General features: G+C 43.8%; 1 protein-coding gene across 1 annotated transcript in view; it reads right to left on the reverse strand.

Moving 5' to 3' along the window:
* The window catches only part of ADAM23 (ADAM metallopeptidase domain 23), a 161,128-nt gene extending 149,838 nt beyond the window's left edge, over window positions 1-11,290 (reverse strand). Inside the window, exons 1-2 of the mRNA XM_068543812.1 lie at window positions 11,077-11,290; window positions 9,743-9,960 (exon numbers count right to left, since the gene is read on the reverse strand). Coding sequence (XP_068399913.1) covers window positions 9,743-9,960; window positions 11,077-11,290 — 432 coding nt within the window. The remainder of the gene's footprint in view (window positions 1-9,742; window positions 9,961-11,076) is intronic.
* Window positions 11,291-13,896: the final 2,606 nt, after the last annotated feature.

The raw sequence follows: 13,896 nt of genomic DNA on the forward strand, positions 1-13,896 counted from the left end.
TGATACAAGAACAAGGGCCTGGAAGTCTACAGACCAAGGTTCTGGTCATTCTGGCCATGCCAATAATTCCCAAGACCTAGAGCAACTGACCTGGCCTCTTTGGACTTAGTTTTATCATCTAGAACACAGAAATAATAATCATCTAATAAAAAAAAAATTTGCTTTATTGCTGTGAGGATCATGTGAGATTATAGATATGAAAATACCTCAACAAAACTGTTTAGGTTCACTGCAAAGTGAATATTGTATTTGTTACTACCAGTGTATTGTTGAGTGAGTACAGGTTGGTTTAATGCATTCTATCTTCTTAGCTGAAAAAGCAAAGGGCAAGGAGGCACATGCAGGATGGAAGACTCCTCTAAGTGTTGACTGATTTATATTATTAATGGAGGCCATCTGCAACACAACTATTAACTATTATGGTATATGGTATTCACAAGCCTGTTTGCAATTAAAAGACAGCACAAAGCACCCAATTAAGTGATCCAGACTACAACTTGATATAGCAAATTTTTGAACATCCACAATAAGGGAAAGGAAGCACTGGAACAGATATTAGAATTCAGTAGATACTCAAAAATGAATGGCTCCGAAATGTTTTGTATGATACGCCTCTAGGTGTGCTTCGATTTGACTTCTAAAATTAATCTTTAGCCCCACTGAGGGCAGAAGGAGGTGGTCCAAGGGCATGTGATTACCTTGTTCCCCCTCCCACCTAGGATTTAAAATGTGCCAAAATGACTCCCTCACGTGGACACTGCCATGCAAATAAGAAAGAGATGAATGTCCCCAACTATATAATAATAGATCAAAGCTAAAGGGCAATAGAGTCACTGGTTATAGGCTCCCATTTACACTTCTCTGTTCATTGGTGTGTTTGAACCTAACTCTCTGTAATTAGTGTCTATCAGTAGAGGAGACTTATTTGAATTTCTATCCATTCCATGTCTAAATAGAAAGCTTTGAGAACATTTAGCGTTAAGGTAGTTCTTGTTGACAAATAAACAGCTTTTACAATAGACTTGAACATAGAGTTCGAATTCACTAATTTGTAATGTTCCAGATGAGGAAAGTAGCCTCTGTCTACTCTTTAACCAGAGAAGACAACAATATAACAAAACCTTATTTGGAGCACGGAGCTAATTCACAGGTCTGGCTCTGTCCAGACTGGGTACCCAGTGATGGAGGATGGACCACTCACGTACTCTGTGAAATGCAAAAACTGTACCTTGATTTGCTGTGAATGAACGTAATTGTTTTTAACTTCTCATTATTCTAACTAAAATAACTGGATCTACCCTTTTATAATAGAATTCCTAGCATTGGATTTGATTAAAATTGTACTGAGCTTATATAAATTCTAAACACAAAAACTCCTTTGTAAAATTGCAAAATTCAGATGCTAGGTGGATTATGAATGAATGAATGATGTGAATGAATGAGTCTTTCATAAGACTATGGATACCCACATCATTTGTGAATTGAATACTTCGTGTGAATAAAGCTTTATGATTACATACGTATTTGAGAGGAATAAAATATTTTCATTCAGAAAACTTATTCTCTAGGAGCAATTAATTACTCAGATCCTAAAGATGGAGAGGAAGGACCTTCTGAAACAGGAATTTAACAGTATTTGAACCTAAAACAAAAGCCTGAGAACACATTACTGACAGTTTGGGTTACTGCTACTGATCACAAGGGTTTTCCATAACTAGCCCTAGAATTTGGACAGATATCAGTGGAACTGTCCAGATAAAATTACCTCCTGCCATGCACTGACCTGGGTAAACAGGCCTGGAAAAAATGCTGAAAGGAGAATGGACCAGCAAATGTGTAGTATTCAGAAGGGGGGCAGGGGCAACAGCTCTCCTCCAGAGCATTTCACTTTCTCCCCTTCACTCCACAAGGAAAATTCATCTGCTGAAATCATGCTTGTTGCATGTGGATAAAAGGAGTCACGTGATGCACTATGTGTTCCAGGAAGATTAATCTGTCAGCAGTGGGACTGATGGATTGACAGAGAAAGAGAGAGAGAGACAAGAGGTGATGACAAGAACACAATACAGAGGAGGAGGGAAGGACGGATTTGGGAGAAACGTCAGGACTTAATATGTGACTATTTATAGACAGAAGATGAAGGAGAGAAAAGAGTCAACGATGACTCCCAAGGTTCACTCTTAGGTGGCTGGGAAAATAGCACTACCACTGAGAAAAGTGAGCAGGGCAGCCAGGACAGCTCTCTTCCTGCCTGTCTTTACCCTCAGCCTGCGTGATGCCACCAACCCTAGGCAAAGCCACTGAGCAAATAATGCTCTTGTTATTTTTTGACTGGCTATAGAGAGAAGGATAGTGGCCCAATCTGTTAACAAAACCTGAGAATAAGTGAAGACAGAATGACACAAGTAGTTATATAGTTAGCAGGAAGGAGCCAACCCAGGAGCAGAGAGAGCAGAAAATATTACGTAGGGACACACGCAGGCTAAAGCAAGACCTCGGACAGCACGACGTACTGCTGGAAAGCATGGCGGCCATCAAATCAATCCAGCTGGGTGAAATGATCAAAAATAGTCCAGACTTTGTGGGAGAGAAGAATCAAAGACTAGGGTCCAAACTCAAATGCCTACAGGAGCTGGGGGAGTAACAGAAATGAGGACGGGTGGCATTCGGCAACAAGGAGTGCAGGTGGGGGCCAATGAAACAGCACGCGCCCACCCCATCTAAAGAGGAACCACAGTAGGTAGGTTACTCTCACCCAAGACCGTAGGCCCCATCTTCCAATTCTTCAAGAGCAACCATCCCAGCCACCATTCTCCACCACGTACGCTATTTCATCTTCTTCGAGCACTCGTCAATACCTGAAATCTTTGTGCTGCTGTTGTTCTTGTGTTTATGGTCTGTCTCCTCCCACTAGAAGGTAAGCTCCCTGAGGAGCCACAGAATTGGCACTCAATCAATGCTCAACCAGTCACGGGCTCACCTCTGGACGCATCAGGAGGTGAGCCATGTGATACAAAATAAATCCAAACCCTTGATCTCTTCACAGTCTTCACAGCCTTTCCCCTTCGCCGCCTGCCGTACCCTACACACCCTAGTCTCTCTCCAGCCTGGACTTTGCAAAGGATAAGACCTGGGTTTGTGAGCTTCCCTGGTGGCACAGTGGTTAAGAATCCGCCTGTGAATGCAGGGGACACGGGTTCGAGCCCTGGTCGGGGAAGATCCCACATGCCACGGCGCAACTAAGCCCGTGCACCACAACTACTGAGCCTGCGCTCTAGAGCCCACGAGCCACAACTACTGAGCCCACAGGCCTAGAGCCCGTGCTCCGCAACAAGAGAAGCCACAGCAATGAGAAGCCCACACATCGCAACGAAGAGTAGCCCCCGCTCGCCGCAACTAGAGAAAGCCCGCACGCAACAACAAAGACCCAACTCAGCCAAAAATAAATAAATAAATAAATTTATTTTTTAAAAAAGACCTGGGTTCGAATCCTGACTCTGTCTGCCACTTACTAGCTGTTTGTCCTTTTTGAAGACACTAATTATAACTCTCAACTGCTACATCTGATAAACATGTATTGGATTTCTAGAGGAATCAAGTGAGCTTTTTAAAAATTGACCATGAATGTAACAATGATGTCCAATTCTTTTAAATTTCCCACACTTGGGTTTCCCCTTCTCACACTCACCACACTGTCTCCAGCAGGGCAGAGCCTTTGCCTGCTGACTGTGGGCCCCTCTCCACCTCCTCCACCCTCCATCCTCTTTCCACCTCCCGAAAACTTGTCTCCTAGTTGCTCTTTAGGGCCAGCTCCATTGTTTCTTCCTCTCTGAGGTTTTCTTTGACTTTCCTGAGTCCCCACAGCCCTTTGTTCCTACAACTAGCAATGCACTGACAGGAACCACACACACACCGCCAGCTGCCTTGTTTCTGATGCCCAGCAAGTCACAAGCAAAGGTCGGGACTGAGTGTTACTCTTCCTCGCTCTTCCCAGGGTCTAGCACAGTGCCTGATTCAAAACAGGTATTTGCCAAGCAGAACTGAACGCCTCACAGATGTAAATCTGATTGACTGGAAACTATATAGGTGGACACCTTGGGCTCCACCATTGAGAATTAACCAGTAGCAATGACAAAATCTCCCACGTGGTCAGCTTGTGATTACCCATGTTAATGGTAGGTGACAGTGATAGGGATAATCTAAGAAGTGTTAATACAGGTATTCTCATGATTTTAGGTAGTGTAAGTGTGATTTATGCAGTGCGAATAACTTGAGACCAAAATTCTCTCTCCTGCCGCTCTGTCACAGTGCCAAAAATGCTTAACAGTAACTTATGGCACTTTTGAATGTCAATTTGATTACAACATGAAATTTCACAGAAAGCACTGCACTCTTTCTAACATAGGAGTGCTCAACCATCGATTCATTCAACAGATATTTACTGACAGCCTACTATATGCCAGACATTACAAGGAAAACCATTACAAGCCTGAATTCTACGTACTACAATTCTGTAATGACTGCTTAGGAAGACCTAGAAAACTTGGGAAGGCCGCTGAGGCCAATACCAAAGTTTGTATTACCAAATAAACTAATAGTTGTCACACGACCAGTTCTAAGGACCCAGTATTTCTTTCTACTGATCCACACCAAGAGCAATGGGGCAGCTGGCTTCTGGATGGTCAAGAAACATGGAACCAGCTTTGCCCTGAAGCAGAGTAGGAAGTGATGATAATCATCGTGATCTAAATTTACTTAAAACTTCTCTCTTCTCTCTCTTCAGCCTGGGGCGGTGGGAATAAGTGTGATGAAAGAAACAACTTTTGTTTTTCTGAGTTGCTGCCGAGACATTTTACAGACTGGAAACCCTGCTCACACCTAGAGTCTGGACATTTAGATAAGGACTGCACTTTGGGATTCCTACCATAAGTCCCTCTTTGCTTTCCCCAGATGCTTTTTAAAATAATCACTTAGAGTTAAGCCTGTGAAAAGTTAGTGACCTCTGACCCAACCACCTTATAAGTGATAGATGCTTGCTACCCTCTCTATCTTCTGCTTATTGGTGACCTGGGACAAAGGACTGTCCTTCCCCACCCTCTCTTCGTTCATTGCCCCCCAACTTTTTCTGGGATCTGTGAATAATAAATCTTGTGACTCTACTTCTTTTGTGTGGGTGTATTGAAACTGTGTCTTCAATCAAAACGACCCAGTGGTTTTCACTTCCCCAAAGTGGAAGCTTGGAGGCCGAGGGAGCTACTTGCCGACCCATGTGGGTGGCTTGTGCCCCCTCATTCAGCAGGTCATAATCTGTATGTTCTTAATTCAATACACCGGGTCCAACTCCCCAGCACAGCAGGGAAGGTAACAAAAGACTGAGCCATATCTCAAGTCCAAGGAGATGACTTTCATCTTTCCCCAGACCCTGTGCTGTACATAATGCACCTCTTCCATCCCTTCCCAACTGCAAGAGAAGAGAATCTAAATAAGTAGGATTCAAGGCAAGTAATTTTTGACTAAAGGCAAGTTTCAGGAAAAGGTTTGAAGGGGAGCAGAATATACTATCCCAAAATATGCCTCTTTGGCATAAACATTATTTTCGGCTGGTTATTTTTAAGAAACAGTGGACACAGGAGCAGCTCTGTAAACCAAGCAGAAGTTACTCTTCTGTAAGAGACATTTATATTTATAAGAAATCTCCATTTGTAAGGGTGTTTCCCTCTCTGTACCAGAAAGAGGAGGATACCCGAAATCTCCAGAAACACATTATCAGCGTAAAAGGCAACGATTTAAATCTGTGTAACAACCTTACCCTCATTTACTGTGCTTTTCCTGATAGCGTCCCATCACTGGCTCCCCAACATCTTGTCTTTAGCTGGACAGTTATTTAAGCTGATGGCTGGGCCATTTCAAAGTTACTCAGTTTTCCTGAGTCTCTCCCATGTACACAAGAGGCATACATGTCATTAAACTTCTAATTTTCTCCTGTTAACCTGTCTTTTATTACAGGGTATGTCTCAGCCAAGAACCTGGAAGGGTAGAAGAAAAATTATTTTTCTTCCTCCACAGGTTCGTTAACATTCTCAGGAATAGATCTCATAGGATTATCTATGAATGAATGAATTAATTAATCTAAATTGTTTCTGCCTCTTTTTAAATGTATATTTTATCAAAATATTGAATGCTTATGTTTAGTAATCATAAAATTCCATCTATGCTTGTAAAAGTTCTACAGGTGAAGAAGATAAGTCTTGATAACAAAGCAAAACGAAATGTTTCCATTTCAGACCCTATTACTTCTACATGGTGGTAAATTAACCTCCTAGTTAGTAAGAAAAAAATTACAATAAATCATCAGAAAATAAAGCTGTCTATAAAGAAACCTGAATTGGGTTAAGTGCCAAAACTCAAAGAACATAACTGTTTAGATCTGCGATGACCATGTTCCTAGCCTGCCCTGACCATCTAGGTTTATGCCAATTATCCTGGCATAATTATTAAGCGTGCCTACTTTCACTCTCAAAAAATGTCACAGTTTGGACAATAAGTTATATATAACCCTACCTGGAGATAAAAAGATTCCTAAACAATCTTTGACAAAGAAAACTTTAAGATTTTCAGAAACACTAGTATTACAGCCTGCTTTGCACAGTCTGCTTTTAAACTTACCAATTTTGAAGGAGTTAACAAACATCTTAAGTCTCACAACTGTAAAGTAGTAAGGCCTGCTCAACTTTAAATACTTACAAAATAAATATGGAGCTCTGCCCTATAACCTATATCTGGGAATTTCCCTCTCCACCTCTACCCCCCAATCTAGGATTCCAGGAGAATGGCACAGTGATTCAGCATTTCTAAGGCATTCATTAAAATGTGCTTGGGTGCAATGAAATCAGGGGAGAAAGAAAGGTACTTAACACACAGATATTAAAATCAAAACTTCTTTTATAAAAGCAAAAATCATGAAATTCCATACTTTTTCTCTTACTGAAACATTTGGAAAGCAGCTGAATTGACAAGTATCTCCCATCACTATGATTAGGCAAGTCATCCAAAGATACAGCACAAAGCATATGCAACACTTTTTGTCAACTAGTTCAAGAGATGCTTCAAAACAGAAGTGCAAGGGAAATCATAGAACACAGAGGGAAATTTCAGGGAACCCATACAGGAAGAACACTGTTTATCCCTGTATGAGAGTACTTTTTAGAATCTTGCTTATCTCATTCTTGTGTCTCCTGGAGGACAGACCTTGTCTTGTTCATCCTTGTACCCCTTATCTCTTATCTCTGAATATTCAGCATACTACTTTGCACGTGAGAAACGTGCAACAAATACTTGTTGAATCAAGCTAATAAGAAAAGAAGAAAAATGTTTTCAAATATAATTTCTACATAAACATTTTTTTTGGGAAGATAAAAGAAACCTAACCACTATGGGGGGTGGAAGTGGAGAGCTAAAATCACTTCAACAGCAAGTATGTGCTCCCTACTAAGAAATCTTTTCCTCTACATGAGTGGTGGGTAAAGTTTTAACAACCTTACTATCAAAAAAATTCAGATACATTGTAGTCAAACCAAGTCCCACCAAACAAAGCAACCAAATAAGGTTAGACTAGAAGACAGGAGTTAGCCATAGCCACCGACAGCTGAGTTATTAGAGAAGTTCCACTAAAGTTCCCTTCAAGTCCCAACTCGAGAGGGTTTGTGCATTCCTTAAAATAGGCTTTCAGGCCATTGTTTTTCTTCCTCCAGCACCTTATGCAAAGGCACTGGAATTTGAGAACTTGTCACTTAACCATAGAGGATCTTATTAATTAGTAAGAAAACCATAAAATGGGCCTCAATGCCTTTATCAAGAGGACCTTGGATTCTTCTTCCTTAAAGACACCACCCACTCCTCCTATCAACAAGACAAACGGGTAGACAGGATCCAGGAGTCAAGCCGTCAAGTTACATATGAGCAGATCAGAAAAGGGCCACGAGCAAAGAGTTCCCTTCATCTCAGCCAAGGCGGGTAGCAGCCACTTCACAGCATCGTGAAGCAAAGTTAAGTTCTCCAATAACATCCGATATGAAGGAAGCATTTTCTCAGAAGCCTGACTTGTAAATATTAAATATTCAGGCCTCTTGAATTTTACATCAGCTGTTTTACAATCCTGGGAAAGTCACCTGAAGGCCTTAAATTTCTAACTCCCCATTTGTAAAATAGGAATAAATACTGTTACCACTTACCCATATTTTAGAAAACTAATAAAAACAATGATGCAAACCATAGATACTTTCCTTAAATTCTAGATGTTTAGACAATGACTGTTCTTCTCAACTGAACAGGTATAATCTGTAAGGGTTCAGAACGAGCCTCCCCCAAAGTGTGTCATTTTTGCATGAGGATTATTTTGAACTAAAGGCACAATCAAGACCCTGCAGGTTCAAGAGAAACTACTGCCCCTCCCTTAACTACCCAGCAGAACTTAAATTGAGGGTTTTTCCTAGAAAAGAGTTATTACGAGAGGTAAATTTTATCTAAGTGGCCCCATCTATATGCCAGGGCAAACATCTAATTACCAAACATCTGCTCTTTTTATTGTCCTATGAATGACCCTCCTGTCCTTGGAAGCCCAAGGCCCCTATGCCATTCCTTAGCTCAGGATGGCATATACGCCTCATTTTACCTTTCTGTCTCTGAACCTCTCAGGTATGTGGGGCCTCTGACCCTCACATGTATACATACGAAATTAATTTGATTTTCTCCTGTTAATCTGTCTCATGTCAATTTAATTCTTGGACCAGCCAGAAGAACCTAGAAGGGTAGAGGAAAGTTTTCTTCCTATCCTACAAGTCCAAAGTAAAATATTTAACATACGGACTCTATTTTCTGCTCCTAATAAAGAAAAGAGGCACTGATAACCCATTGTGGACATCTGCTCGGGGTCCAAAATTTTATTAACTCAAATAATGACTAGTAAGCAGGAAAAAAAAGATCCCTTGAACTCTTTGGATATTAAGCACCTTCATATTCCACTGAATGCCTTTTTAAAAATCAGTGACACTTTCTGAACCAATCTGCAAGTAAAGCTACTGCTCACAATGAATGTAGATAAAGTCTTGAAGGATTGTGCTGACCAAAACTGGTCTCTATATTATATAAATTGTTTGTTTATATTCACCATAATCTTTTAAAATGTCATATTGTTTACCTACTGAAAATATAACCCAAAAAAAGTATTTTTTTCCTACTGACCAACTAAAGAAAGAAAGAGGTTGTTTAAACTTAACCACTCAATTTCTAAGTGAAAGACTGATGGGGAATCTGCAGCCCAACAGCTTTTTATAGCAATTTTCTGGGCGCAGATTGAAAGCAGTTTTCGTCATGGGACGTAGAATACTGCACCCTTACATAAAGCCTCACAGATAAAAGTCAGGACCATCAAAATATTCTCTTAACTACTGTTCAGTGTTCAATGCACCTACAAGAAAAATGGACCACATTTCAGCTGCTAAACTTATAAGGCGATAAGAAAATTCCAATTCCAGTTTAGTGTCAGAGAGGAAAGACAAACAGCAACACTATCCCAGTAGATCCCAGGTTAATTCCCTCCAGTTTCTCCCCTATCATAATATTAATTGGTTTCCTAATAAAATGCTGCAGTAACATTTGTGAAATCAGATTCTGGCAGAAAATCAAATCAAAGGACAACTAACTCTTCATGGCAGCCACTTTTGCATACCCAGACCCTGCCTACCTTCTTATGTTTTTGCTGGTGTCTTGCCTTCGTGTCAAGAACATGGTAAGGGCTTTCCGAGTCTTGGTTGATGTAATATACGAGTCTTGAAGGCAGTGTGATTTCCTTCTGCATTGCATTGCTGTAACTGCTATTACTGCTGCTATTCTGTTGCAATGTGTTGTCTTCATCTGCCAGGACTCCCAAATTGTTTTCTGCAGTTTCATTCCAATGCAGAGCTGGGGTTGGGGGGGGGGGGGACACAAACATACACAAACACACACATACCCTATAAATACATAAGTACTAAAATGCATTTTTCCATTAATTGCAAAAACAAAGTTTTCTACTTTTAAGCAGGTAAGGCGTAGAGACACAGGAAAGCAAGTTATTGCAACAATGAAATGGCCTGGATAGGTTATCAGCCAATAAGGCTTATACAACAATGTACTGTTTATAGTCTTAAATCTATACTTCTAAGTATGGTGGTGGGGCTGAGGGGGAATGGACTTGAAGGAAGGGTCATTAAACGATCATGCTCAGGGATTCTGCCCCTCACCTGCCCCCCTTGGGAGTCTACAGAAGCTCAATGGGACTAGGAGTATCCCACCTGAGAGCTAAGAACGCTCCACAGATAACTTGAGTGCTGAACTCATGAACACGGAATGTTAACCGATTCATTTAACAAAATGGACAATTCCCTTTTCTTTTAACTTTGAGATGAGCAAAAATCTTTTGCCATAGAGGGGTGCAGATGCTGGCAGCTTTCCAATTTCTTCTTATTTTCCTGCCTATGGCCAGCTATCTGCTGTCACTGATGTCCAATCATCAATGTATTGAACATCATATTATCTTCGTTGTTCATTATAATGACAAGCATTTTGAGAAATTACAAGGCAAAGTTTATATCCCCGAAGTTTCCCTCCCCCACCTTAATTCCAACAGCAGTGAATAAACCCACTAGGCAATCTGAGGAAACACATTACCACTCTTCTCATCACATCCCCCCGCACTCACGTTCAGGCTCCACCACCCAAGAAAAAACTTGCTCCCTCGCTGCATTTCCCAACCACCGGTTTCCCCAAGTTGCACAGAGATCAGTTAGGGACCCCGCCTCCACTGAATACCTTCCAGTGGAACCGGCAGTAATTTAGTGAATGCAACAGAAAAATGGACTTCAAAAAATGAACTGGAATGAACGCCGGTTTGGGAATGAGAGAGGCGGACAGGCAGAGAGAGGCTCGGAAAGGCCGAGCCCTGGACGTGTCCGGAGCGCACGGACCCGCGTGCCCTTCGCTCTCCTCTGCAGGGCCCCGTGGGCAAGGCAATGCAAAGGGCACCTGGGCCATACCCACCGCTGGGTGCAGCAGCCCGCCAGGCGCGGGGCCGGGATGAGGCGGCGAGCGGAGGCAGCAGGAGAAGTACGAGGAGCAGGCGGCAGGGCGGCGCGCGGGCCGGGGCGCGGACGGGCGCCGGGCCGGCGGGGCCGCCGCGGGAGCAGCTGGAGGCTCGGGGGAGGCTGCAGCCCTCCACGGGCGGCCGCCTGGAGCTGTTGCCGGGTGGCTTCATGGCTCATAGCTCCCGGGCGCCGCTCGGTGTGGCCAGCGAGAGCGCCGGGCTAGGCTGCGGGGAAGGCTGCGGGCGGAGCCGGTCACGCCGGCTCGGCGCGCATGGTGCGGCCGCGGACAGGGGGCTCGGAGCTCGGGGCTAGGGGCTGGGCGGCGCCCCCTCCCCTGCTCGCCTCTCAGCCCCTCCCGGGGTGGCTGCTGAAGAGTCCGGGGGTCCCAGTCGCTCCGCCAACTTGGAGCCTCCCCAGACGCTCCTCCCTCCCTGCGGCGGGCGCGGCAGCTCCAGTGACTGCGGGGGCTGCCGCTGGGGCTGAGGATGCTGAGGCGGCGAGCGGGAGCGAGCGGCGCGGGCGTGCGCCCCGCCCTCGAGAGCGCGCCCGAGCGCGGCTTCGCGTCCTGATGCTGATGCTGTTGCCAGGCACGCGACGCACTGCGCATGCTTTATTGTGGAAGAGAAAGGAGAGAGGGAAAAAAAAGGAGCAGAGTGATGCAGCATCAGAGGTGACGGTGGCACCTCCAGAGTTGGGGGCGGGGGAGAGAGGAAGCTGGCAGTCAGGGATTAGCCAGAGAGGAAGAAAGAAGAGTGTGGGGATTTCCAGGACAGAATGATCTGGAGGAAACAGCCAGCCAGAGAAATCGGCCTGCCTTTTCCACCACCCCAGACCTCACATACCCCCTCCTGTTCCAACCGCCACCTTCTCGGGTAAAACTTAGGCCAAGCATTTCCCTCTGAATCCTTTATTTATTTCCTTCCTGCAAATATATTGATATATAAAGGATTGCAGCCGGGGAGGTAAAAATAGCACTGCTCCTCATTCAGTTCGCCGGCAGAGCGGGGAACGAGGGCTGGTTGGCGCGTGGCGGGCTCGCTGGCCAGATGACGCCCAGCGGCCTTGCAGAGCTCAGGCGCAGGGATCCCCCGAGCTGGGCCCTCCGCCCTGGACTCTGTCGCCCGGGCCTCTGTTACCCAGGCTTGTGCCCAGGGCCTTTGCGGAAAGCAGATGGAGCTCAAAAGTTCAGAAAGGATGACTGGACGTGTTCCGGAAGGATTTAGAAATTCTGGCGGGGAAGAAATAGGGAGATGAGAAACCGAGTGTGTGGCAGCTATCATGGGAAATCCAGCATTTGTCGAACCGGTGGGCGGGCGTGCATCGGAGAGGGCACATTGCAGATTTTGAGATCTGGTCCTGACTTGTGCAGAGAAAGAAAGATTTTTCTCTCACTGCTGTAAAAAATGAAAAAATGAAAAAAAAAAAAAAAAGCCCCTGAATTGGGTGGATGAGCAGCAACTAAATACGATGGTTTCAAATCAGGACCCGTGGCATATTTCTGCCCCCGAACTCCCATAATGCAAGCATTCACTTGTTCGCCCTCCCAATGACAGTCTGAGTAATAACAATGTCGTCTTTCTCCGTTATGTGTATTTAAAATGGAGATAATACCATCTACTCTGGGGGATCAAGAATCTCACAATAAAGAGAAAGGATGTGGGTATAATGCACCACAGCAATGACAGGACTCGGTATTGTTAGCTGTCTTCTCCACCCCCAGTTAACAGAGGGAAGGGGGAGCAAGACAGACGAGACAGACACACACACACACAGAGACCAGAGATCTCAGAATTGTTAGAGAATTAAACACTAATATTGGCTCTTCCTCTTTCTATCAGAGCTAGGATATCAATTTGTTATCACACATATATTCATGTGAACTTGTCATTGATGCTACCTCCCCCAAATGTGGGCAGCAACAGTTTTCCTTTTGGCTCAGTTTGTGTCCCTAGAACCTAGCGTGGTGTTTGTGGCACAGAGAAGTCTCTCAAAATATGTCATGAATGAATAGACCAGCGGTGGTACCAGTAGCAGGAGGCACATGGGGCAAACTGGTGAACATGCCCACCTCCCCATAGTTCCTACTTGCAGCTCAGTGCTCTTGGGGGTGTCTCCCTCTAGACAAGCATGTCCTGGCTAGGTTTTCCCAATTTATATTTGATATAATGATATAATCCCGGAAAAGGGCTTGGGGGCAAAGGAGGTGGACAAGGAATGAGAAGGGAAAAGGAAATGAAAGGCAAAAGATGCCCAGAGGCAAAGTTCTTTAAAAGGCATCTCTTACAATTGAGTAACAACCTCTCAAAGCCTCTTCCAATAAATAAAGCCGTGAGTTACCCAGACCACCTGCATACCAACAAGTCAGCAGTCACCATCCCATGCACTTGGGGAACAGGATAAGGACTGAATTCCATTTCTAGTAAGGAGCGGAAGTATTTGCAAAAAAAAAAAAAAAAAAGATGTTTTTCTTTTGCACTGTAATCCATAACTGCATTTATTTACAGAACTTTAATGTTTACAGACTCGACCGGAGCCTAGATAATGTATTAGTAAATGAGATAGTGAGTCAGAGAAGGAGTAAATCACTCAGAAAAGAATGTACTAGAAGTTTGGCCCTTAAACCATATATTTAAGGGGAGGTTAAGAACAGAATCAAATATTCTTTAAGCAGTTAATTTGTTCGATTTAGTAATAGTCTCATTAGGTAGCTTGGAATGTTTATTGTTAGAGAGTCTAGTTCTAAATAGTCTCCTCTGTGCTTATAATATTTGGTAAT

Source organism: Eschrichtius robustus, chromosome 5 (assembly GCF_028021215.1).
Source record: "Eschrichtius robustus isolate mEscRob2 chromosome 5, mEscRob2.pri, whole genome shotgun sequence".
NCBI lineage: Eukaryota > Metazoa > Chordata > Mammalia > Artiodactyla > Eschrichtiidae > Eschrichtius > Eschrichtius robustus.